The 25774-nt window shown below is 41.1% G+C and overlaps 4 protein-coding genes across 4 annotated transcripts in view; 2 read left to right on the top strand and 2 right to left on the bottom strand.

Annotated features, from left to right (window-relative positions):
• LOC146462868 (uncharacterized) lies at positions 1–21072 on the top strand. The gene is made up of 8 exons (XM_085085032.1): positions 1–629; positions 1769–1825; positions 2902–3279; positions 3872–4087; positions 5639–5806; positions 6315–6439; positions 7428–7520; positions 21030–21072. Exons 1-6 carry the CDS (start codon positions 77–79, stop codon positions 6407–6409), a joined length of 1467 nt encoding a protein of 488 aa, XP_084941158.1. The 5' UTR covers positions 1–76; the 3' UTR covers positions 6410–6439; positions 7428–7520; positions 21030–21072.
• On the bottom strand, positions 15254–16274 carry LOC146462870 (uncharacterized). The gene is made up of 2 exons (XM_085085193.1): positions 15876–16274; positions 15254–15658 (listed from the first exon to the last, which is right to left on the bottom strand). The coding sequence occupies exons 1-2, from the start codon at positions 16272–16274 to the stop codon at positions 15254–15256; spliced, it is 804 nt and encodes a 267-aa protein (XP_084941319.1).
• On the bottom strand, positions 17556–18869 carry LOC146462869 (uncharacterized). Its single transcript, XM_085085192.1, has one exon. It carries the CDS (start codon positions 18867–18869, stop codon positions 17556–17558), a length of 1314 nt encoding a protein of 437 aa, XP_084941318.1.
• LOC146462866 (protein argonaute-2-like) overlaps positions 19952–25774 on the top strand; it is a 26047-nt gene continuing 20224 nt past the window's right edge. Inside the window, exons 1-6 of the mRNA XM_085085191.1 lie at positions 19952–20035; positions 20993–21137; positions 21941–21969; positions 22110–22254; positions 23084–23385; positions 25039–25095. Of these exons, the coding sequence (XP_084941317.1) occupies positions 19952–20035; positions 20993–21137; positions 21941–21969; positions 22110–22254; positions 23084–23385; positions 25039–25095 (762 nt within the window). The remainder of the gene's footprint in view (positions 20036–20992; positions 21138–21940; positions 21970–22109; positions 22255–23083; positions 23386–25038; positions 25096–25774) is intronic.

Here is a 25774-nt window from a genome sequence, read left to right as displayed (position 1 = left end):
TGTGCTTCCGCCAGTTCTCGATTTTCAACTCAGATGTTCATGAATCTTACGGGAACAGAATTTTGGTATTCACCAGATGTCGACTATAGAATACAATGGTTTACTCTTAAAGATAAGCCGGGGACTCAGCGAGGTGGATGTGCGTGATTTAGTTTTCTTGTGCAGGGGGACGATAGCACCTGGTAACGAAGAAACTATCCAAGATGTCCGTTCGTTATTCAAAGCACTGGAAGACCACAACAATTTGGGAATTGATCGACTGGAACACTTGAAAGAGCTTTTAAGAGCAGTCGAAAAATGGCCTCTGCTTAAACATGTTAAAAAGTTTGAGATCAAAAGAAGGGAATTCAACGAATTGCTTCAACAGGCCAGCCAAGTACTCGACGAAAGCAATGAACTGGAACGGCTTATTTTGATATGCAGAGGGAAAATATCAGTGGAAAGCGAAGGAAATGTGCGTAATGTTCGGACATTGTTCACAGAACTGGAAAACCAGAACAATTTAGGAATTGGTCGACTCGATATCTTAAAAGAAATTTTGAGGGCAACGAATAACGATGATTTGCTTAAGAAGCTGGAAGAATTCGAGCGTCGGCGGGACGAGGAGGAGGAATTTGAAAGTAGAAGAGGTAACCGTTTGTTCAGTGTTTTTAAAACGAAAGAATTCCATTTAAGCAGTGTACTTGTATTGATTTTTAAGGGCATACGATCGCTTATTCTATAACCCAATAGGTTGTAACTGTAACAGTACAAATGTTTCAAATTCCTTAGTGTTTTAATAGCCTCGGCTCTGAGGAATTCATTCACTCATAGTAGGAGCCAGTTTTGAGTCAAGCTCAAATAAGTCAAATACAATTAGTCGACTCCCGATAAACTCGAACTCTCGCGAACTCGACCTTAACTTCGCGCTTACTCGAACCAAAATCGATTTCCTCTCCAGTGTCCTTCATGCTTTTATTGTAATTTTACCCTCGGTAACTCGAATCGAAGCAATTTTCGTTTCCCTTCAGGTCATTTTCTATATAATTTTATACCCTCGATAGCTCGAACCATGCTCGTCAAGACGTGACAGGTCAAAACAAACAATACTGAATTTATTTAGAAGCAGCCGTGTATTCTTGGTCCTTTGAATACAGTTTCGAGTTTTCATTCAAATTTTTATCTCAGTTATGTGTAATTGCATAGCAATCAGATACTTAAGAACTTACCTGGCGAAAAACTGGGAAATTATTATATTCACGAATTACGGCATTATCTTGTTCGGTATAAGTCTTATAGGAACAGTTTAAATCGGCCGTTTTCTAGTTCGGTGAAATTTAATTATCCACTATTTAACGATCGAGACCCGGCCGTTATCCCAAATGACCTAACGGCCGAATACCGTACTGTTAACGGCTCCACAACATGCATTTTAACAGTGAGTTTTAAAAATGGATTGTTTGTAAGAGGAGAGTGACGTTGGTGATTTGAGCTATTTTTCTTATGGGGGTAATTTATTTTGACTCAAAGGGGGAATAGAATAAAGGAAACATACCCACTAACAAAGCCAGTCGATGTAAAATTGCACCATCCTCCCCTCCCTCCCCCTCACCTCCCCCCCCCCCCCTGCACTCAGTTATCAAACAGGTGACAGACTGAATGAATTGAATGCTTTAAGAAATTATGCAATCGTGTCTAAGTGATGATATCTAGTTTCATACACAGGTTTAGAGGTAGGGGTATTAGGCAGTTCACTTTTGAATCTTGTGCTCTCTCTCTTATTTCATAGCTCAAACTGCTGCTCTTGTTGCTTCTGCAAGATCTGCTGTTGGAAGAATTATAGGAGGTATGTTTAAAATGTTTAACTGTGACTGTTGGGGGGCAGGAAGTTGGAAATTCAGAAGTCAAGGATGTGAAGAACTGGGTAAAAAGAGGGGCTGGACTTGATACTAGAGATGTCATTTATGCGTGGATTAGTTTTCAGCGAGTTTATAAATGAATATAGAAGGAGTAGCCAAACAACTTAGCTCCCAGAAATGGCCCTCGATAATAGCCAATACTCTGACTGTCTGACACATTCTGTGCAATTTACTTAGATGACAAAATAGGGGGAGAAGTAAGTGATTTTTAAAAAGGAAAAGTGTTAATTATAATTATGCAATTTTGTACAAAAGAAACAGCATAGGGACAACAGCCACATAGTAAGTGATGGGATTGGGTGTAAATGCTATGGGAAGTGGAAAGTTCAGATCCCCCTCTTCCTCTGTACTACCCACTACACTCAGGCTAAGAGGATTTGGGACTTGTGGCATTTTTTTTTAGTTGTTATCCACTTCGCTTACCTCAGTAATATCAACATATTTGCAGTAAGTCGGTAATAACTTACTCCCCCGACCCCAATTCACAATTCACTACTTGTAGACATCACATGTCGTAACTCTTCTTTGCAGTTCATTGATATTGTAATGTGGGAATTGGGGAACAAGTGAAGCCTGTCCTAGAATGGCCTCAATGAGGCCAATGTCCCTAATGATTCGGCCTAATTTTTGTTAATACGATACAACATAAAACTAATCAGTACGTAAAAGAGAATAGAGAATAGAGAATTTACATTCTGCATACTATGTTAACTGGTTTTCATATTTACCGTGTGGAAGTCCGATGTGGAAAACAATTTATTGAATGATATGTTATGGAAAGAGGCTTACTATGGAGCTAGTTGTAGCGTCCTCAGGGAGACTGTTCCTGAGTAAAAGCTGCTGCTGGTTTTGACTGTATATGTATGTTTTAAGTCTTTACAAAATGTGCGCAATTTTGTATTAAACTGTGCCGATCATTACAAATTTCCATAGCGTATTTTCACAGGAGTATGTTGAAAATGCTATCTTTGCTATACTGTTGGTTTGTTTTCATTTTTTTTAGTTGTGGATATGAAGACGATTCTCAAAGTGAGTGCAGCCGGAGTTACACTTTTGACCGTCAAACAGGTCTTGAGACACTGGTCCACATACGATCAGTTACTTGCCTGCTTTACAAGTTGCGTGCTTCCTGCTGGCACACAACTAGTTCAAATAAGTCAGGGATGTGTGTGCTTTACAATTCGGGCAGATAATTTAACAGCGCTCACCACCTTGTGGAATATGTACCAGGATGGGACGCTGAAGCTACGATTACAAGACTTCTTTTTGACTGAGGAAATGCGACAACTTGTCGAGGGTGAAGAGAAAGTCGAGGTGACTGTCACCATTGAGGAAGAAGAATACGAGAAAGCTTGTTGGGAGTTTATACGTAAAGCAGAAGGTACATTTTATAATATGTAAAACATGCAGAGCCTGAAGTGTTAAATACTGCATGATTGTTGTTTAGTAGAAAAGAACTTAAGAGAAGTGCAAGAACTGCTAAGGACAACTTAGCGACCACTGTGAACTTGAATTCCTTTTTTTTTTTAATTTGAGTATACGCCATGAAACGGGATTTTTCAGAATTTTTTTTTATGTGGAAAAATTTTGTTGTGGTCAGTTAGTATTTGTTGACTTTGGCGACCAAGTTAGGACAGGTAATTTTATTGGAAAACGGGATATCAAATCTCTTTTTAAAATGAAGAAAAAATACTTTTATTGCTATAACTATTATGTTTTAGCTGATATTAATGTTCCTTTATTGTGGACCTCAAAGGAAACATCTTTGGACGTACTATCTATTCTCCAAGCTTCATTGCCATAGCTTTTATACTTGCGAAGTTATGGGGGGAATCTGCTCCCCCTCTCGGCCCCAGAGACAAGAAAAAGAGCACGGTTTAGAAACTATAGAAAGGGTGAAGAGCCATTAATTTCTTACGTAATTAAGGTGGTGTCTTTCTTTCTTAATTCCTTGTTTTCTTCGTTAAACTTAGGAAGGCAACCTCGTAAAACAAGTCGTAGAAACTCCGACTCAGCACTAACTGCCACATCAAAGGAAGATGAAGTGACTCTGGTAAAATGGAAACAGTTGGAGGATAAATTTAAACTTCAGCAAGAAAGAATAGAAATTCTAGAGAAAGAAATAGAGCAGCTACCTGAGCTGTTTTTTGAGGAAAGAAGTCCAAAACCGGAGACGAAAACAGATGAAGGTAGGAAAAGAAAAGGAAAGTAGGTAAATACCTCATCACAGGATTAGAAAGCAATGCTTTTCTTTGACTGAAATTAATGCGAATTTAATACCAGCGATTTCACTACTACACGACCATCTAAACTGCTCTGAGCGGAAAGCAAAATCATTCAGTCAATCACAGCTGTCATAATTGATGTGGGAAACATTGGGGCCAACAGCAACAACGTTCTCTGAAAATTCAAATCCATAATTTAATCTTGTTGATACAGTTGCTAAAAATAAATAGCAAGATACACGAAAGTCAAACGGCTACGAACAAGCGAAAGAAATTGACGAAAAATGAGAAAAGTCTGATTTCTGTCGTCTACTTCCTTTTGTCGTTTTTCCAAGGAAAAATGCACCGCATGATGAGCTGAAACTTCAGCTATCTGATCAACGCAGATGCAACGTGTTGTTGCAACATCATCCAACATGTTGAATCCGATATGTTGCCACCTCTCCCCACCTTGAGATTCCCACTTTCACGCCTCCCCCACACTCCCCCACCCACTTTTCAAGGCCATCAAAGAAAAATGCTAAGCAAAAAAATTTTCAGAAAAAGAATAATTGAGAGAAAAATATGTAATAAAAAGAGCTTTCCCATTAGACTAGAAAAAAGCAAGGAAATAAGAGAAGAGTGACAATTTCAACAATCTTTAATGATCCTTAAATTTAATGCAGGAGCCAACGCTCCTGTGATATGACATATTTTTCCTTGATAACTATTATTAGCGAATGAACATGTTCGTAGTCTTAAACGATTCTGGTGGTCTCACAAAAATGTGAATTTCTTATATCAACAACCATATGAATGTGAAATATAACGGTCTATATTCAAGGACATTTTCTACCTTAGATTTCTCTCAATCTTTTTAAGTCTCCGGAAACGGTCCATTTGCGGTCAAATAGTGACTTTTTGGTAATATAATATTTTGATGCATTCTCACCCGTGGTCACTCGTGTGTACTTTTAGACACGGTCGTGTTCAACATTGTTGAACGGGAGCATGCCCACTAAGCTGACTTTGCAGGTATCTGTATCCATGGCGATGGCTTATTGTTTATATTTTCTTGGCGCGTTGCTGTGTGAGTGGTCAAGCTACAGCACTGATGTCGAACGAACAAAGTTTTGAACCTCTCAGTGAACGACGAACTCTTAAACAGAAGCGATCTCTCCTCAAATAGAAAGAGAAAGGGCAAAGGAATAAGTTAAACTGTAATGCCAGGAAAAGTGAGAAAATGGTCCGACCCGGAGGTCGATCGATCGGTCTCGGGCTATTTTTAGGCAAACCAATATGGTGCAGGTTTGTTTTCTAAGTCTAGGTAGATTTTGGTCCCAGACCCTTGAGTCCAAGAGTTGCATAAAACATTTTGCTTTCGTTTTGGTCACCTCATCCAACACTGTGCAACATTTTATATTGTCCAACAATGTTGGATGATGTTACAATCGTTTGGCGGGACCCTTATTCCCCAAAGAAACTAAAATTTTGGTGATAGTGACCTTTAAATTTTACTGTTATACTTCTTTTCAGATGAAGATGTCGGTCGCGTGGGTTATTTAGACCCATTCAAAAGGGCTTATGTTGTAGATTATTTAGAAAACCTTCCGGTGAAGACTCACAGTCTAATCTCTGAAACAAGTGACAGTGGACGAGGAATGAGTGCGGTACCATCAGACATTGGATCGGAAGACGGAAGTGGTGAGTGTATGATGTAATTTTGGTAAATAAATTGTACTCGTAAAATGGAGTTCACTGCTGACAGCGTATTGTGCATCCGTATGTCTTTTTCCGAATCTTCCTGTCTGTGCCAGCAAGTGGATAATCTGAATAGCTTGTTTTGATCATGCTACAGAACCTGTACTAAACTGTTTTTTCACTAAGAGATTCTTTGTATCTACCACAACACGATCTGAGTAGAGTACCTCGGAAACTTAAATAGGAAAATTGACCATTGGTTTCGTTAGAACGTTCTACCAAAAAAAGAAAAAACAAGTTTTGTTCCGATGGAGTTTTTGCTTCATAACTGTTTCTTTCAGTTTTCTTGACGAGCTTTGGTTGTAGGAAAGGAACTTGATGTACTGGGTTAATTCCATTCCACCACAGTAGGATTAGGTTAGCCGTAACGGTGCGGTTCTAAAGTGTACTAACTCTTTTATCAGCATTAATTCGGTGCAGCATAACGGTATTTCGTGAATGATGTTTGCAGGAAGCCTAGCTGTTCATATTTCTGGTACATATACCCTTATATTGATCGGTGGTCATGTTTATATAAGTCAACTCTTGGCGCTCAATTACCGCTAATAAATCCGCCCGTTCTCAAGATTCCACCAGGTACAACCGGTAAACCCTAACCTTGAAGAATTAAGATCTCTAATAGTATGAATGGTTTGAGAACATCCTGAACCGTTAAAGCTGATTTGAGAACAAGATTTTGAAAATCGAATGAGCTCGGTCATCGAGATCTCGCCTCACCCTTTCCTTTGCACAAATATCGATGTGTCTGTATGAGAAAGATTTCCAGCCTGTTTGCCGGAACGACCCAAAAATAGCCTGCAGAAACCTTTATTTCGACGCTGATAATCAAATCCATTACCAAGAACGATGCAGCACCACAGTTAGTTTATATGAAAAGGACTTGAAATTTTGAACTTTAGAGTTGGCACTAGTAGTGAAAGGTCAAATTCAGTGGGCCAAGTTATACCAGTGGGCCAAGCCCCAATAGATCAAGATTAAGTGGGCCAATCTTCCGTAGGCAGTCATAGTTGAAGTGCATTACTTCTCACATTCAGGTTTTGTTATTTTTGTAAACCAATTCATAGATATATACAACAAAGAAATTGAAAAATTGTCAAATACTTGTGAAATGTTCGTGGCTAGTCTGACGCGGCGTTTCGTCTCTGAAGAGTCTGTTGGCCGAGACGAAACGCCGCGTCAGACAAGCCACGAACATTTCACAAGTATTTGACAGTCATTCTTATTAAAAACTGGATCATTGTTTAATGCAATTCCAGGGCTTTGATTGGCTTAGCGGCCATGGTATATGGCTGACCAAGAAATAGCGACCATTAAATTGTCTTCTGGTTGTTCTTGCAAAGAAAAATCTGTAAGATCTAGCAACATTTTTCGATTCTTTTCAACAAAACAATTATTCCACTCACTCTTGTTGGATATAAGATGATTATAGCCAGCTCGGCGCTACGCGCCTCGTTGGCTATCTATCATGTTATATCTAACGCGCGCTCGTGGAATAATTGTTAAATAGATGTCATGTAATAATTTCAAATGATATTTAACTTTCGAAATAATGAATTTTTTGTAGAGATTACACCACCGCCTTCAGTCCAGGCTGTAGCCGCAGCTAGTGATGTTAAAGATGACGACAGTAAATGGACAGTTGGCTCCACTACAGAAGGTATGTTTGACTTTTAAAAAGCGATTAATTGTTTAAAATTCCACAAACTCTTTTCAGCACTGTTTAGCAAAATTGTTTTTGAGGGCAGTTAAGAGATAATTTTAGCGGACACAACAAATTATGAGCGGCGGAAGGGTCACAATTGCCGTAAATGTTACTGGTTGTGCAGCCCTCTCAAAGATATACCGTGATCTACTATAACTTGGAAAATGCAGTCTTTTTGTTTGAAAGTGAAGTAAATGAAATGACATATATGTGAACTGCAGATGACAAATTTAATAGATGAAAGACGATCGCAGGTATACACGCAACGTAAGAAAGCCTGAAAAATATTCAGGCTCGAACCCATGACTTCTGCGATGCCGGTGCAGTGCTCTACCAACTGAGCTATAACGCCAACTGAAAGCTGGTCATATTATGAGTGCGTAATATACCTTCTCAAACTCATTAATGATTCATCAAGGGATAAACCAATTGCGTGCCCGCATTTAGGTCACATGGATGCACCTTGATACCGCGGTGAAAAACAGTGTGTTTTGATATCCAAACACGAGTGTTTGGAAATCAATTAGAAACAGCGATACACAACTTCAACAAAACTTTATTACTTCTATTGTTTGCTGTTTACATAATACGTTTACAGTGAAATTAAAAAACGTTCCTGAATTAAACATTCCGCGCGCACTGTTTACAATTTATAAAGTTTCAGAAACTGTACTACCGCTACCACTAGCTTCTGTTACACTGCTGGATGTACAAGGTCCAAGTAGATTCGACACTTTAGCCCTTTACTCTAAACTAGGTTTCTCGTTGGTTAGCAACGCATTTGACCGGTCCTTCCACGAATGAGTTTTTCTTCAACGCCTGAATTAAATAACTTAGTGGCACAAGCAATTCGCGAGGCGGATACCGACCACCGTTCTTATTAGCAACTTCTTGGACGAATTTTGTGAGCCAATAGTTTAGGAAAAGACTATCCAAGTCCTCCAACTTCTGTTCGAGACTTTGCATACAGTGCAGATCATATTCTTTGAACACGCTTCCCGGGTCAAGTATACAGAATTTTGGCTCGCGCGCTGCTTGCCAAGTTCTGAAAACCTCAACTGCCCACTTGTCTTTGTACCGTGTACTTTTAGGCTTGGACTATGCAAGCAAAGAATCTTCTTCTTGCACACTTTTGGGCGGTCGAAACCGGCAAAATTCATCCTCAGCTAATCAGTCCATGCTTCGGAACCAGCTGGACGCCACTGAATGCAAATTGTGGGTACTTGAAATAAACAAGCTTCAGTTGTGAAAAACACGGACATTATCATCACAAACTGCGCGCTGATTAAACAAAAGAAAGCAAAAATCACATGCTTATGTGATTTTTGCTTTCTTTTGTTCGTTTGTTTTCTTTTGTTTGCAATAAGGCGCCGATTGAGAAGCCATTTCAAAAACTCGTGCTTCGTGTTTTACCGAGGTTTCCAAACAGTCGAAAACAATTGTTGGCTTCACACCACAAGCTAAGTTAGTTTCAAGTAAGCACTTGATTCAAGTGCACTTGAAAATCTCAAGTCGCACTTCAGAAAACTTGACTTCACACCTGGGGACAAAGTATACACTTCAAAGCACAAGCTGTCAATGATCGTTCGCGGTAAAATCAGAAATGTGATTGCTCGCCGGAAAATCATGGAGCCTTTGCAACGGAAAAACGTTTTATGTTGTTTACTCTTTATTTCGTCTTTAATTTTAACTCAGAGAGTTTTAACATTACAGGAAATGCATAGGTACTTCAATGTTAACGAGTACTTGGCGACAAAACAAAAGAACAGGCGACATCTTCTAAACTAAAAAATCGATGGTTCAGGCTGTCTGTAAAGATGAAATTCAAATAAGATCGTAAGTTTAACTATTTGTATCGGCTTTTCCTTCTTTCTTATGTTTACCTACATAAAAGACTGTTCCATGGAATCCTCAAACTGCGAGGCGTAACTCCAGCCATCCATTTTGATTCTTTTGGGATTAATTTTAGTTCACGGCAAAATGTTTATCTGTCCTGGCACCGCAGCACGTGGCTTTCAGTTGGTTTCCCTTTTCCTATTGGTCAAGTACGTTCTCAAGTGTGGTGTTGGCCATACTTGGCGGCGTACTTCGGCTTCTTTGAACTACGAACGTTTCCATGGTTACTAAGTAAAGTTCAAGTTGGTAGGTTTTACCCCTTCACACTCAAGTAGTTTTCAAGTGCACTTAGATTATACTTACAAGCTCTAGTGTGAACCCCATAAAAATGACCAGCTCCCAGTTGGCTTGATAAGCTCAGTTGGTAGAGCACTGCACCGGCATCGCAAAGGTCATGAGTTCGAATCCCTTTCAAGCCTGAGGCTTTCTCTTCGCAACTATTTGAGTTGCGTACCAACTGCGAGGATCTTTCTTCTATTTGATCTTTCATCCGCAGTTTAAAATGTATGTTTCATGTATTCACATTCATTGACTTATCCTTCACGTAATATTTCAAAAACGAGTGCGAGTGTTTTACCGAGGTTTCCAAACACGAGGAAAGTGATGAAAGCCCGAGGCCGTTAGGCCGAGGGCTTCACACCTACTTGAGTGTGAAGGGGTAAAACCTACCAACTTGAACTTTGCTTAGTGACCATGGAAACGATAAACATTTTGCCATGAACTAAAATTAATCCAAAAAAAAACAATCAAAATGGATGGCTCAGTGGAGATACGCCTCGCAGTTTGAGGACTCCATGGAACAGTCTTTTTTGTAAGTAAACATAAAAAAGAAGGAAAAGCCGATACAAATAACTCTCTGAGTTAAAATTAAAGACAAAATAAAGAGTAAACAACATAAAACGTTTTTCCGTTGCAAAGGCTCCATGATTTTCCGGCGAGCAATCGCATTTCTGATTTTACCACGAACGATAATTCACAGCTTGTGCTTCAAGTGTATACTTTGTCACTAGGTGTGAAGCCAAGTTTTCTAAAGTGCGACTTGAGATTTTCAAGTCCACTTGAATCCGGCAAGTGCTTACTTGAAACTAACTTAGCTTGTAGTGTGAAGCCATCAATTGTGAGTTCGTAATATACCCGTGAAGGATGAATAAATGAATGTAAATATATGAAACATACATTTTGAACTGCGGATGAAAGATCAAATAGAAGAAAGATCCTCGCAGTTGGTACGCAACTTAAGCAGTTACGAAAAGAAAGCCTGAAAAATATTCAGGCTTGAATGAGATTCGAACTCATGACCTTTGTGATGCCGGTGTATTTCTTCCTTTTCTACCTCCTCGATAAGTAAGTTGGCTACTTGAAGGTGGCAATTAAAAATATGTAGAAATTAAGAAAAATCAACCATAAATATGAAGTTGAAGTAGATCTCTAATTGTATGAATGTTTAGAGAACAACCTGAGAACATCCTGTTCCATGTTCGTCGAATGGTTGAATTATAAAGATTAAACGATGTCAGACGCCAGAACCGATATGATTGAAGATTCGGCGGCAACTTTGGAAAAAAAAATACGGAAGAAAAGGAAGTCGGTGACACGTAGAGCGAGTTATTAATGAAATCGATGAAACGATTCAGTGTAAGAAAACACAGTCGTTAGAACTTTGGTTAAGAAATTTAGAAGGCTTGGATGGAGAACGGATGAAGTCCTTTCAAAACGAGATAGAGGAGTATCTAGATGATGAATATATCGATACGGCGTGGAAGCAAGGCAAGCATAATCGACGTACAGAGCAGATGTATCGTGTTTTATGAAGAACAGGAAAGCGGCGACTCGAAGCAAACTTTTGATGACGGCGCTTCGGGATCAGGAGCAAATTCCGCAAACAAAAAGCTGCCAAAAATTCCAGTGGCGAAATTTTCGGGCCAAGCACCGATTGAGTGGGTTAGTTTAGGGGATCAATTTAAAGCAGCGGTGGACGAAAATGAGGCACTGCAAGATGTTCAGAAGCCTGCTTATTTGAAACCATGTCTCACGGATCAAGCTGCTGAATGCAACCATACATGTTAACAGAAGATATCTACGCTTGGGTAGTGGAATTTCCAAAGAAAAAATTCGGCAAAAATCGCCTCATAAAACAAGCTCACATGGACGTGATAATTGATCTGCCAAAGTTCGATTCAATGAAAAAAAAAAAAACGAAGTGCGAAGTTTCTTAGACACCTTGGAGTCTAATTTGCGATCCGTTTTTCCACTTGGTGTTCAAAACGAAATCCTCGCACCTGTTGTAATCCCTTTGCTTATGAGAAAAGTGCCTAAAAAGTTAATTGAAAAATTCAAGTCTAAGACTAAAGGTGAAAATAAATTTTCGCTTCCAAAATATCTCGAGTACTAGTTCTTGGATGAATGGGCAGCCGTGAAAGACGTTGAGCCGCTTCCAGGAAACCAGCCGATCATGCTGCCGAGAACAAAGGACGTAGACCTCTACGTTCCGATCCTTCAAAGTACTCGTCTGCTGCGCTTCGAGCTTCATTAGCGGATCGAAAAATTAACGAAAGTAAAGGAATTTATGTCTTTTGCGGTATGAACTTCCCAGTGTGGAAAGGCCAAGCAGTTGAGCTTACAAGAGAAGCTGGGAAAAGTGTTTAATGCCAGGCTTCATTTCAACTGCCTCGATTCTACGGAGCATCAAGCACACGAGTGCATGTCTTAAGCCAAAATGTTCAGTGGGTGGATGTGGTAGAACATAACATCGTTTCTTACACAGGCGCGATGATGTAACATCGGAAGCATTCACACATATGTCAGGGGCACCCAACGGAATATTTCGGTAAAATATCTGTTCGGATGGAAGGACTCCTAAAAGTTTCGAAAATTTTCGCTTAGCGATCTCCTAGACTTTTCGAGGTTTTCGGAAAACCATCGAGTTGCCCTAGAATTTTCGGAAATAATGTGTTCGCGTTTTATAACTCCCGTAATTTTCGGATGGTGTTTTTGTCCGCTAAAATTTTCGTCCACCGTAAGTATTCTAAAAGCAGCCCTAAAAATTTCGTTGAGCAATTCAGATAGCATCAGAAATTTACATGAACGGTAATAGCGCTACTCCGCTAGTTATGGGCACTAATGATAATGTAATTTTCCTGATTTATGGGTACTATAGCCCTGACCGTTAGCAGGGGGCGTATTTATGCCTGACAGAGCGTATAATTTCATCCCCTAACGTTTTCGGGTGGTGATTTTGTCCGCTAAAAATTTCGTCTGTCGTGACTTAATTGTAAAAGCTGCTAACAATTTCCGTGAGCAGTCAGATATCACCAGGAATGGACAAGAACGATAATAACTCTAGCCAAGGGCTCTAAAGATCTCGTAGTAGGCTTTCGTTTTGGTTCCAAACGACGGGGCACAGAACTCAGTTGTTCTACTAAATTTATAAAATCACTGAGCATATGGATAGAGGCACAGGCTAGAAACCACCTCTCCATAAAGAACACAAAATATTGTACCGATTGCAATCTTTCATGCTTTTTCAACGACGATTAAGGCGTAGTAATCGGAGCATTTTTGGCGGGTTAGGTCTCTGCATTTCACTTTGAAAGCTTGGCTTTTGTTTTGTTACAAACGAGCTACAATTGTGAATGACGACATGGGAGTTATGCATTATCACTTCGATATGTTAGCATTCAGAAGTCGATCGCCAACCAATTCAAACTGTGAATCCGGAAGAGTACCAGAGAGAGACGTTCCATCAAGATTCAATCCTTCAGCGACGCCTTTCTATCCAGCGACGCCCTTGGAGGTACCAGTGCCATGCAGTGAAGCACCAAGCTCGGTCTCTCACACAGAGGTGCTGGCAAAACAACATTAGCAAAAAACAAGAGTGTTTCAGGCCTGGAAAAGACGATGAGAGTCATGTTTGATGATGGCTCTGAGAAGACTCGATTAGAAAGGGACTTGTGGATGAACTTCACTTCAACGGAACTACAACTTTTGGACAAAGTGTTGGAAAGCCTGTGAGAAGCCATAAGGTGAAATTTTCTTTGGCTTACAAAGAAGGAAAGAATTGAGGTAATTTCAAAACCCTAGCCGGTGAATACAGTCAGAGTTGCTCCAAGTACATGGCCCCATCTCGACAAGATCGAATTTGCAGATAACTACTTAAGAGGAGTACAAACTGTCGATGTTCTAATCGGGGATGATTTCGAATTAGAATTTCCAACGTCTGAGCCAAAGGTCCTTGGTCCTAAAAGTACTCCTGGTGCGGTCAAAGCTTGGTTGGATTTTGTGTGGTCCACTTAACGAGGTTTAGCGACGCCAATAAACAAGAACCGTGAGAGCGCAAATCTCAAACGAGGAACTGAATGAAAAAATGATAAGGTTGTTTGACGCTGAAAGCATGGGAACGTAAAGAACGGATGAAAGCGTCGCTGCGAGATCAAGAAATAATGGAACACTTATAAAGAAATATCGAGCAAGAGAAAAGTGGACATTACAGGGTCATGCTGCCATGGATAACAAGAAACTTCTTCTGAGAAGCAATTATGTCCAAGCCATGGCGAGATTAAAGGAAGCTGAGAGAAAATTAAAAAGAAATTCTGCACTTCAAAAAGAATACCAAGAAACTCTACAAAACTACAAAGCTTTAGGTACATCAGAACAATGCCCATTTGAGGAAATCACACCAAAGGATGATAGTCCCATCTATTTTGTGCTCCATCATGTCGTGATAAGACCGGAACGAGAAACAACTAAGCATCAGGTAGCGTGATTCGACACAACAGGTAAAAATGAAAATGGCATTTCTTTAAATGAATGCCTATAAACGGGCTCAGTACTTCCACTTAAGCAGAGAGCATCGTGTTGCAATAAATAAACAATAGCCGCCATTTGGCGCGAAAATATGCTCAGATATTTGTCCGCGGACATTATCTATTCCGAGAAGCGAACAGTTTTCCTCGGGCGAAGCTCGAGGAAAACTGTGAGCTTCTCACAAATGGAGGCTATTGTGGTTATTATCCTTCAAATATTTTTCGCAACATGTAGCAACGAGCTTGAGTATTTGAACATTTCGTTTAAGAACAGTTTACCATCAAAAACGTTTAGAGCGTATGTTGTTTTCTGATACTGCTTTATCGACCAGCAGGTTTATCTCTCCTTCTGTCACAAAAGCAAACCGTTCCCCCATCTTGACATTAATTTTAATTGTAAACAAGACGCGCCTTGAAGTTTTTGAAATTGGGGAATATCACTTGGGGAATATCATCGGATATTCCCAGGCTGGAAGTTCCTTGCTGCCATTTCACTTCATAATCAGAACAAACGGTATAGAGCTCTAGATAAAAGTGTTCAGTGACGCCTCATGTAACACTACTAAAGACACAACTAGTCTCAAAAACAGTTTATCGTACATCATTCTCAAACACAACATGAAAGCTCGACTACAAGCATGTTCGCGTCACAACTTACAACGCATGCCCGAGCTAACTCGGGCTCAGGCCCTACGCTACACTACTTCTCCCATATAAGTTCAGAGGTTAGAGATTAAGTTAATAAAAAGTTAATACGCAATTGTTCAAACAAGAGTAAGAGGCCACGTAGGGTAAACAAGAACTGTCCTAACATACTCCTGGAGCCACGATGGCTCCCTTCGTTTGCGTCTCGGGACCTCCGCTCTGAACCTGAGGCGTTTGATGGCCCTCTGTGGAAAGAACAACAGGATTTTCCAGCCATTCTAACTCGACCGCGCCAGTATCATCAGCCCCTGCCTGAGTTGGCTGTAGCACATCTCTCGACTTTGATCAAGCCGCTTCTCCGGAAGTGGTTGCTGGAGGAGGTTTCTCATGGACTGGCGGCGGAGTAAAACATGGTTTCAGGTAATTGAAATGGACCACCTTTCTGTTGCGTCGCTCCCCCACTTTCCTCCTCTCCTCTTCAATGTGATAGGTAACATCAGACAGGGCTTTCACAATTTTCCAAGGACCACACCAAGGTTTAGGTTTAAGGAATTTCTTCCTCCTTGACCTGGCTCGGTTTCGATACCAGACTCGGTCTCCTACATGAAACCGCTGACCATGGCACTTGGTGTCGTAATAAGCTTTCTGAGTTTTCTGTGCCCGCTTGAGGTTCTCTCTCACTATGTGCTCTGTTTCCTCCAGTTGCTTCTTCTGCTGAACAACATAATCAGGATAGCTCTGCCCCCCTCTCTGGGGCGGTGAGTGTCTCAAGCTTCAGGACTGCGTCAAGAGGCAAAATAGCTTCCCAGCCAAACATTAGACGGTAAGGGTAAATCCAGTTGACTCATGCACGCTGGTATTGTACGCAAGAACCGCTTTTGGTACAAAGTCCACCCAGTCCCGGCGATGGTCAGAAATCAATTTGCACAAAATTTTTACCACTGATTTGTTTAGCCTCTCCACTTGCCCATCCCCCTGAGGATGATATAGAGTCGTTCGAGTTTTTTGCTGCATCAATTAAATCACACAGTCCCTTGAAGACAGCTCCATCCACATTGGCTCCCTGGCCCTCAAGGCAGCCAAACCGACATATGTACTCGTCCATCACTTTCTTTGCAAGTGTTACAGCTGAAGTGTTCCTCACGGGAAAAGCTTGGGCAAATTTAGTAAAGTGATCGGAAACCACCCGCAACCACTCGTGACCAAGGCTTGACTTTGGCGTAGGCCCAACAATGTCTATAGCCACTCTTTGCAAGGGGTGACCCAACTTGATGTTGATAAGAGGAGCTCTAGGCAACTTGTTTGGGTCATTAACTTCAGCACATGGACCATACTTTCTGATGTGATTTTCGACATCCTCACGCATGCCATGCCAATAAAATCTCCTTCACACCTTCTCTAAAGTCTTCGACACACCGAGGTGCCCGGCTGAAGGACTGTTATGAAAGACATGCAACACTTGAGGCACAAAGCTGTCTGGCAAACAAATCTGCTGGTAGACCTCTTGACCTGTCTTTTCGTTTTCCCAGCGTCTCAACACCAGACCATCCCTGAGCAACAGTCTTCCCCACTGTGACGAGTATGACAGAAGTTTGCGCCCACCTCCTTCCACATCACACCTTGTAGGTCTCACACCAGTTTGAAGCCAATCCACCACCTGCTACAGAACAGGATCCTGTTTCAGGGTTGCTTTTATACTTTCCCTTGAAAGCGGCTCTACGTTGACAGAGTGGATCAACACGGCATCCTCATCCTGTTCAGTGAAAGTGGTACTTACCCATGTCAGGCAAGAGAGTCCATCTGCATTTCCATGCAGTTGTCCAGAGCGATGTTCCGCCTTAAAGTCGAAATCACTCAGCCTTTCTAGCCAGCGAGCAACCTGACCCCTAGGGTTCTTGAAATTCTTTAGCCACTGTAGAGCACTATGGTCAGTCCTAGCAAGAAATCGTCTGCCGTAGAGATATGTCTCAAAGTGATCTGTTTCCCAGACAAGGGCAAAGAGTTCTTTCCGGGTCGTGCTGTAGTTTCTTTCGGCCTTGGAAAGTGCCCGTGCCGCATAAGCTATAACACACTCTTTTCCAACCTGAACCTGAGATAACACTGCCCCCAAACCCCTGTCGCTGGCATCATTGTCTAAAATAAATGGCTCGTCCAACTGAGGAAAAGCAAGCATGGGGGGCTTAATGCTCGCAAAGGCTTCCTCGCACTGCGTTGTCCATCTAAAACGTTCACCCTTCTGAGAAGCACTGTGTAAAGGGGCAGTAATTTCAGCGTAGTTTGGCACAAATTGACGGTAGTAACTGGCTGTTCCCAAGAATGCCTTCAGCTGGCTTTCGTCCTCTGGCACTGGCCACTCCTTAATGACCCTCACTTTCTCTGGATCAGTAGAAATGCCATCCCGGGTCACCACATGACCTAGCACAACCATTCGCTCTGACAAAAGCTTGCATTTCTGGGGGTTAATCTTCAAGCCTGCTTCAGACAAACGCGACAAAACTAGTGACAGTCTCTCTCGATGCTCTTGCAGGGTTCGGCCAAAGATAATGATGTCATCTAGATACACTAGACAGTCTGACCAGCACAAGCCTTTTAAGACAAGGTGCATGGCCCTCATGAAACACGCTGGTGCTTTAGTAAGACCAAAACGTTACTTGCGGAATTGGTAAAGGCCGTCCTGGGTTGCAAAGGTTGTTTTCTCCCGATCTTCTTTCGCAACATCAATCTGCCAGTATCCACGGAGCAGATCAAGATGAAAAAACCACTGTGCACCAGCTAAACTCTCCAATATGTCATCACACCGTGGAAGCGGATACAAATCTCGCTTGGTTACCTTGTTCAAAGATCGATAGTCCACACAGAAGCGTTGAGTGCCGTCAGGCTTGGCAACCAAAGCCACAGGAGAGGACCAGGGGGATTTTGAAAGCTCTATGATCTGTGCTTCAAGCATTTCATCCACTTGACGGCGCATTTCCTGCCTTTTATGGAAAGGGACTCTTCTAGGAGGTACCTGTATTGGCTGTGCTGAACCAGTGTCAATGGTATGTTTCGCACCTATGGCTCTGCCTAAATCCCATGGCCCCCTTGAAATGCAGTCAGCATAGGTGGATAGGACCTTATAGTGCTTACGTTTTTCTTCCTCTGGAACTGAATCACTACTTATGGGAAACATTACCTCGAGAGGAACATCATCAGCCTCAGAGTTTTCCACAAAAACTGCACTACACTGCCTAGCCCCTGACTCTCCCTTGACATTTTCTTTAGCACCCCTTACAACTTTGTAACCCTCACTCACACCTTTGTCAGGCAGTTCATCGACTTCCACTAGTAATTGGAGGTCTCCAACACTGCTGCAGCGATAAATTTTGAGAGGCTTGTTGAGGCAATTAAACACGCGAGCTGGTATTTGACCATCTTTTACAGTTACTGCAGTCCGCAAAGCTCTAACAGAATACCTTTCTGAGAACTTGCTTCCTGGTTCAACCACCCCCCCCCCCCCCCCCAATTCCTTGTGACCACTCACCCCCTCAATCACACAAGGTATAACAACAACCATATTTGGTGATAATGTTACGGTTTCAGCAACAGTGATCCTGTAAACTTTATCAAGGGGACCAAACACCATCCTATTGGGATCCCCTTTACTGCAAACAGTGTTATTGTCAAAGTTAATAATACACTTGTGAGTCATTAGGAAATCTATGCCAATCAACACTTGCTGTGGTAATCCACGACATACTAGCACCTTATGTTGCGCTTTGATACTACCAAGCTCAAGTGTCAACTCTATTTCACCAACAACATCAAGCGGCAAGTTATTAGCCCCAAGGACAGGCTTTCGTGGGAGTTCGAGCTTATTTGCATTAGTGTTAATACAATGGTAAATGTCATCACTGATAATTGTTGCTTCTGCACCAGGGTCCAGTGAGGCAAGGGACGGAACACCATTGGCACGACATGGCATAAAGGCACCCTTAGATTTATCGGGCGGGGTCACTTCTGGCTGCGCCCCGCCCGTCTCCTGTTTCCCTGGTCGTGACGAACTTGGCGAGGACAATTACAGATGAAATGGTTCAGACTGCCACACTTAAAGCATGCTCTGAGGCCCTGAGGATACTCTACACTTTCATTTCTACCTTGCCTTCCTTGGGGAATGTTTTTCAACTTCTCTAAAATTTCTGCTTGTTGTTGAAAGGGCTGCTGAGCCCATACGGGGGGTTCTGGAGTCGTCTGATGTGGAGTAGAATTCCCATCCATCTCTTCGGACGTTGAAGAAAGGACGTGAGCACTCCCTTTGCTTAACACTTTTTGATTCGATTCATATCGCTGAGCAGCCGCCAGTGCCTCATCCAGGGTATTCGGGCCCAAATCTAACACCTTCTCTCGTAACGTAAGGGGAGTTAAAGCGCCAGTGAAGAAATCTCTTGCAGTACGATCAAGTATAGCTGGCGGGTCGTCGGGATATGCCAGCTCGACAAGGCGGGAAATTTCCCATCGCAATTGATGTAAATCCTCGTCAGGTCGGCGTAACTTAGCTCGCAGAGTGGATATGTACACTTGTCGTGATTCTTTTTGATGAAAACGATCTGTCAGAGCGCGTTCAAGAACCTCCCATGTGGATGTTTGCTCGGCAGTAAGACTGTGGTATGTCTGCTCGGCGAGGCCTTTCAGGTAAGCTGGCAAAATTTGACATCGAAGCTCGGCTTTCCATTTATTCAACGAAGCGATGTTTTTAAATTTTCGCAACCATACTAGCCAGTTTTGCCCTGAAGCAGCCGAGAAAGTTTCGGGTTTAATGCGAAGAGAATGATCCACCAAAACGATCGGTGAACTCGCGGTGCCGGGCGAACTGGACGCTGTTTCGCCTTTCTTCGCAAGGTTAGCTTCTAACTGGGCCACGTTTGTTTCCAAAGCTTTCCCAGTTGCTTCCATCATTACAGATCCCACCGCTGCCACCAAATGTAACACTACTAAAGACACAACTAGTCTCAAAAACAGTTTACCGTACATCAGTCTCAAACACAACATAAAAGCTCGACTACAAGCATGTTCGCGTCACAACTTACAACGCATGCCCAAGCTAACTCGGGCTCAGGCCCTATGCTACACTCACAAAGTGCGTATGCTGGGGTAATGTACATCAGAACAATTACACCATCATGTACCATTCAGACATCCTTAGTGATGGCAAAGAGGCTTGTAGCTCCAATTAAAGCGATGACTACCCCTAGGTTAGAGCTAAATGGCACACTTAAAGCAGCTCGATTATGTAGTTACGTAAAGCAAGCCATTTTTTAAAGTACAGAATTTAAAGAACCGTCTGCTGGACAGATATAGCTTAGCTACTCTTCACTGGATTCGGGGTCCCTCGGGTCAGTACAAGCAGTACGTGGCAAACCGAGCCTGAGCTCAATAGATTAACAGAGCCACGGTGTTGGAGATATTGCCTCAGTAATGACAACTCAGCTGATTTTTCATCAAGAAGAATCACTGCAGTCCAACTAGCATCTTGTGTTTACCGGTGGAACGGTCCAAGCTGGTTTTCCCAACCGGAACGTCACTGACCGGCAAATTTGAAAACTAAAGAGAGAATACAAGATAAGGAGAAATTAGTACTGGTGTCGGTGATGAAAGCGAACATTCTTCACAACTGAAGAGCAGCAATTGAACTAGAGAAGTTTTCTTCTCTGCGAAGGTTGCTCATGCATACATTTTACTGACGATTTCTGAGAAACGCTAGAGGCTCGCACAGCGAAAAAAAGACCGGAGTACTACCAGCGGTAAAATTAAGTTCCCTTTTTCCAGATAGCTCGCGTTCTTTTCAAGATTTCGAATTACCGTTTTCATTAAACCCTGCATCCCTTTCTTGTTTCAACAATTACCTAAAAACGTTTTTTTTTTGTTTTGGAGAAAAATTCGACCTTCTGGAACTAAGGAAAATACAAATCAACCTAGTTTGAAATCATTTTAACCTGGGATTCATTTTAACCTACAACATATACATTATGAGTATTTTTACGTATATAGAATGAATCCCAAATCAAGAAACTTTTTTGTGGTGGGGGACCTTATATTTTGTGATGGTAGGGGACTTATAGTCAGAAAAGTCTGGTGATTTTTGTAGAGAAGACAGCGCCACCCCCAAGCCCATCACCGCCTGCTGCTGCTAGTGTTGAAGAACTTAATGTTAGAAAAGTAACTACAAAGTTTGGATCTAGCTTAACTACAGAAGGTATGCTGGTCAGGAATGTCTGAGAAATTTCTCAAACTGATTACTGGGTGTTGGTTAAAGATTACATATAATAATATGGCTGTAGTCGCAAAATGATTATTGTCATCATCATCATCATCATCATCATTATTTTAATTGTGTACATATAAGTGATTATAAGCAAAGGAAAATTGGGACACTCAGGGCTCTTACCAAAAATGTGCATGCATACCTAAGCAGGGCTTGAGACTAACAGTGGCCTTGGAACTAGCCGCAGACTGGTAAAAATTCAGTTTTGGCTAGCAAGTTTTGCTCTTTGGCTAACCGTTTTGATTAAAAATTGTAAAGAACTGGTCAGGAGTACTGGATGGAAAACAGCAATCAAAATTATTTTAATCGTAAATCACAAATCAAATCACGAGAAGAGAGACTTCAGCCACGTTGTGTGCTGTTTGCATACTGAGTTAATTAAAGGTATTTTCATATTAAAGTCAACTCGAAATTTCAATAGCAAACACCTTGGCAAGTCTTGGGAGATTTTTTCTTAATAACTGTTATGTACTTTGTACACTGTATTTGTCTAATAAAAAAATGTTTGTATGACCACCCCGACTTCTTCCCCTTTTGAAAATTTGTTTTGGTTAGAGAAATCAGACCTGTTACTAGCCAATGAGCTAGTGTGCTTAAAAGTTAGTATTGGCCAAAGGCTTAGAACCACTTACCTATTACTGCAAAAAATTTGTACGACATGTAGGTGCTGATTTAATTTTAATTTTTTTATTCATACAAAGTCATGTAACCTACTTAGTTTCTTTCTTTTTTAGACCACACAGCTCGTCAAGCTAATGGCAATGTTGGTCTACGTCCCCCCAAAAGACAAGACCATTGTACTGTCGGCCGCCATATACATTATGAGTATTTTTACGTATATAGAGTGAATCCCAAATCAAGAAACTCTTTTGTGGTGGGGGACCTTATATTTTGTGATGGTAGGGGACTTATAGTCAGAAATGTCTGGTGATTTTTGTAGAGAAGACAGCGTTACCCCCAAGCCCATCACCGCCTGCTGCTGCTAGTGTTGAAGAACTTGATGTTAGAAAAGTAACTACAAAGTTTGGATCTAGCTTAACTACAGAAGGTATGCTGGTCAGGAATGTCTGAGAAATTTCTCAAACTGATTACTGGGTGTTGGTTAAACATAACATATAATAATATGGCTGTAGTCGCAAAATGATTATTGTCATCATCATCATCATTTTAATTGTGTACATATAAGTTATTATAAGCAAAGGAAAATTGGGACACTCATCTTACTGGTCACTCAGGGCTCTTACCAATAATGTGCATGCATACCTAAGCAGGGCTTGAGACTAACAGTGGCCTTGGAACTAGCCACAGACTGGTAAAAATTCAGTTTTGGCTAGCAAGTTTTGCTCTTCGGCTAACCATTTTGAATAAAAATTGTAAAGAACTGGTCAGGAGTACTGGATGGAAAACAGCAATCAAAATTATTTTAATTGTAAAATCACAAATCAAGTCAAGAGAAGAGAGACTTAAACAAAACCTATATTGTTCAGCCACGTTTTGTGCTGTTTGCATAGAGTTAATTAAAAGTATTTTCATATTAAAGTCAACTCGAAATTTCAATTGCAAACACCTTTGCAAGTGTTGGAGATTTTTTCTTAATAACTGTTATGTACTTTGTACACTGTATTTGTCTTATAAAAAAATGTTTGTATGACCACCCTGACTTCTTCCCCTTTTGAAAATTTGTTTTGGTTAGAGAAATCAGACCTATTACTAGCCAGTGGGCTAATGTGCTTTTAAAAAAGTTAGTATTGACCCACGGCTTAGAACCTCTTACCTACTACTGCAAAACATTTGTACGACATGTAGGTGCTGATTTAATTTTAATTTTTTTATTCTAACAAAGTCATGTAACTTACTTAGTTTGCTTTCTTTTTTAGACCACACAGCTCGTCAAGCTGATGGCAATCGTGGTCTACGTCCCCCCAAAAGACCAGACCATGGTACTGTCGGCCGCCCGATTAAATTGAGAGCAAATTTTTTCCGTCTGAATATTTCACCAAAGATGACAGATCTGTATCACTATGATGTAGAGATAACTCCAGATAAATGTCCTAAGGCAGTCAAAAGAGATGTTGTGAGGGAGATTGTGAGGAAGTACAAAGACTCGACTTTCAAAGGCCATGCACCAGCATTTGATGGGGAGAGGAATTTGTACAGCAGAATTGAACTTCCGAGTCCAGTGAGTAATTCGTGCCGTAAAGTTTCTAATTAATATGAATATATGAAATACATATATGAAATTCGGGTGATTGATTATATAGAAGAAGGATCCTCGCAGTCATTTATGGAAGTTAAGCAGTTGCGAAAAGAAAGCCTGGAAATAAAATCAGGCTTGAACGGGATTCGAACACAACTAGGTTGCTCTACCAATTGAGCTATCAAGCCAACTGGGAGCTGAATATATGAATATGAATATATATTTACATTCATTTATTTATCCTTCACAGGTATGTAGACCCTATGCAAAAATGGTGGACATTTTAATATTCTTTTGTTTGCATTCAAATTAGCCTCACTAACCTCGTTCTTGAGTTCAAATATCAAAGGGAAATTTCACCGTGAATGAGGCTAGTGAGGCTAATTTGAATACAGTTAAAAGAATTTGAAAATGTCAGCCATTTTTGCATATGGTCTATTACGAACTTACAATGTGACCAGCTCCCAGTTGGCTTGATACCTGGTTTGAAAATTTAGTGAAATGCACTACAAAACCTTAAAGGAGGAAACAGACTAGAGTTACTGCAAATTAAGCGTAGTGTGGAATGAGATGCTTAACGTTTCGAACAAAACCCATTTGTCACGTTTCCGAAGATAAAGAATGAATTACGAGGTTGGTCCGTGTTTCAAAGTTTCAGCACGTGAAACTAAAGTCGGTGCTCGTGAAGTCTTACATTCGTGATTTATTACCGTGATACCATCTGATTTAGTTGTGAAGGAAAAGATGGAGCAAATTAAAAGGTAGGGCGGGAAGGGTAGCTCAAAAGAGATGGGGGTGTGTGTGGGGGGGCGGGGGGGCGGTTAACGGCTTTCTTCTTCCCAAAAGGGGGAGAGGGCTTTTTTGAGATGGTGGGCTTACTAAAGGATTTACCGTAAGTGCATAGGAGTGAATTCTTTAGCAACATAAGAATACCATATGTATCTGATGATTGATGCGATAATGAGACAGTATCGTGGGATTTGTCTCATGATTTGCTGTACGTCCTCTTTTTGAACCTTGGCAAGTTAAATTTTCTCCAGTGCTGTATTGCTATCAGGGACCAACAGGGCCAGATTAAGAGTGATAAGTGAATCCGTCTGTTTAATTTGCAGTTTCAATGCCTTAAATCGCAGGCCATTTTATCGTACCCAATGGCAGTTTGTCGTGACGGGACGAAGATTTATCGGACGAAATCGGAACTAGCCGCTAGCTGTTAGATTGCGCCTGGGTCCCTGAGGATTGACTCTAGCCCTTCAGAGTTCGACTTTAAAATGAAACAGTCCAAATGTAGTTTGCAAACTATTCAACACCACACAAGCTTTCAAGGTTTCCTTCAAGATTGATGACACTTAGCATTTGATGATCTGTTGAGCGAAAGCGGCAACATAATGAATAGAGCCCTAGGAAAGCACTGCTTAAAACTGAATTTGGTTTCCACCAGAATCGTTCACTAAATTTAGTTAAATCACTTACCTCTCCCATGTCTCCTTCACAGCCGTCGTTTGGGCTGCGAAGGATACTAACCTCTCCCCGGCCCACATCCTCTATAAAAGTGAAACGACTTTGTACAGGAAAGTAAGCTCAACAAAAGACTGAACCAATTCTCCCTCACAGTTGATTTGTTTCAAACTTCAGGCTGAACTCAGTGTTACATTGCCTGGTGAGGATGGTGGCAGGGACAGAGAATTTAAGGTTTGTGTTTGGTTCATTTTAAAACAATAATAATAATAATAATAATAATAATAATAATAATAATAATAATAATAATAATGATAATGATAATGATAATGATAATGATAATGATAATGATAATGATAATGATAATAATAATAATAATAATAAGTAAACAATAGCCTCCATTTGGCACGAAAATATGCTCAGATATTTGTCCGTGGACATTATCTGTTCCGAGAAGCGAACAGTTTTCCGAGAGCGAAGCTCGAGGAAAACTGTGAGCTTCGAGGAGCAGATAAGGTCCAAGGACAAATATCTGAGCATATTTTTAAAGCCAAATGGAGGCTATTGTAGTTATTATCCTTCAAATATTTTTCCTACATGTAGCAACGAGCTTGAGTATTTGAGCATTTCGTTTAAGAACAGTTTACCGTCAAAAACGTTTAGAGCGTATGTTGTTTTCTGATACTGCTTTTTCGGCCAGCAGGTTTATCTCTCCTTATGTCACAAAAGCTAACCGTTCCCCCATCTTGACATTAATTTTATTTGCAAACTTGACGCGCCTTGAAGTTTTTGAAATTGGGGAATATCACTTGGGGAATATCATCGGATATTCCCCAGTTTTAGCTGGGGTATATTCGGTCACGTGAGACGTTTAGACCAATCGCGCGCGAGCGAAAATATTTGATGGATTATA

Source organism: Pavona decussata, unplaced genomic scaffold (genome assembly GCF_977016875.1).
Source record: "Pavona decussata unplaced genomic scaffold, jaPavDecu1.1 SCAFFOLD_184, whole genome shotgun sequence".
Lineage (NCBI taxonomy): Eukaryota > Metazoa > Cnidaria > Anthozoa > Scleractinia > Agariciidae > Pavona > Pavona decussata.
This window is presented reverse-complemented; position numbering and strand designations above follow the sequence as displayed.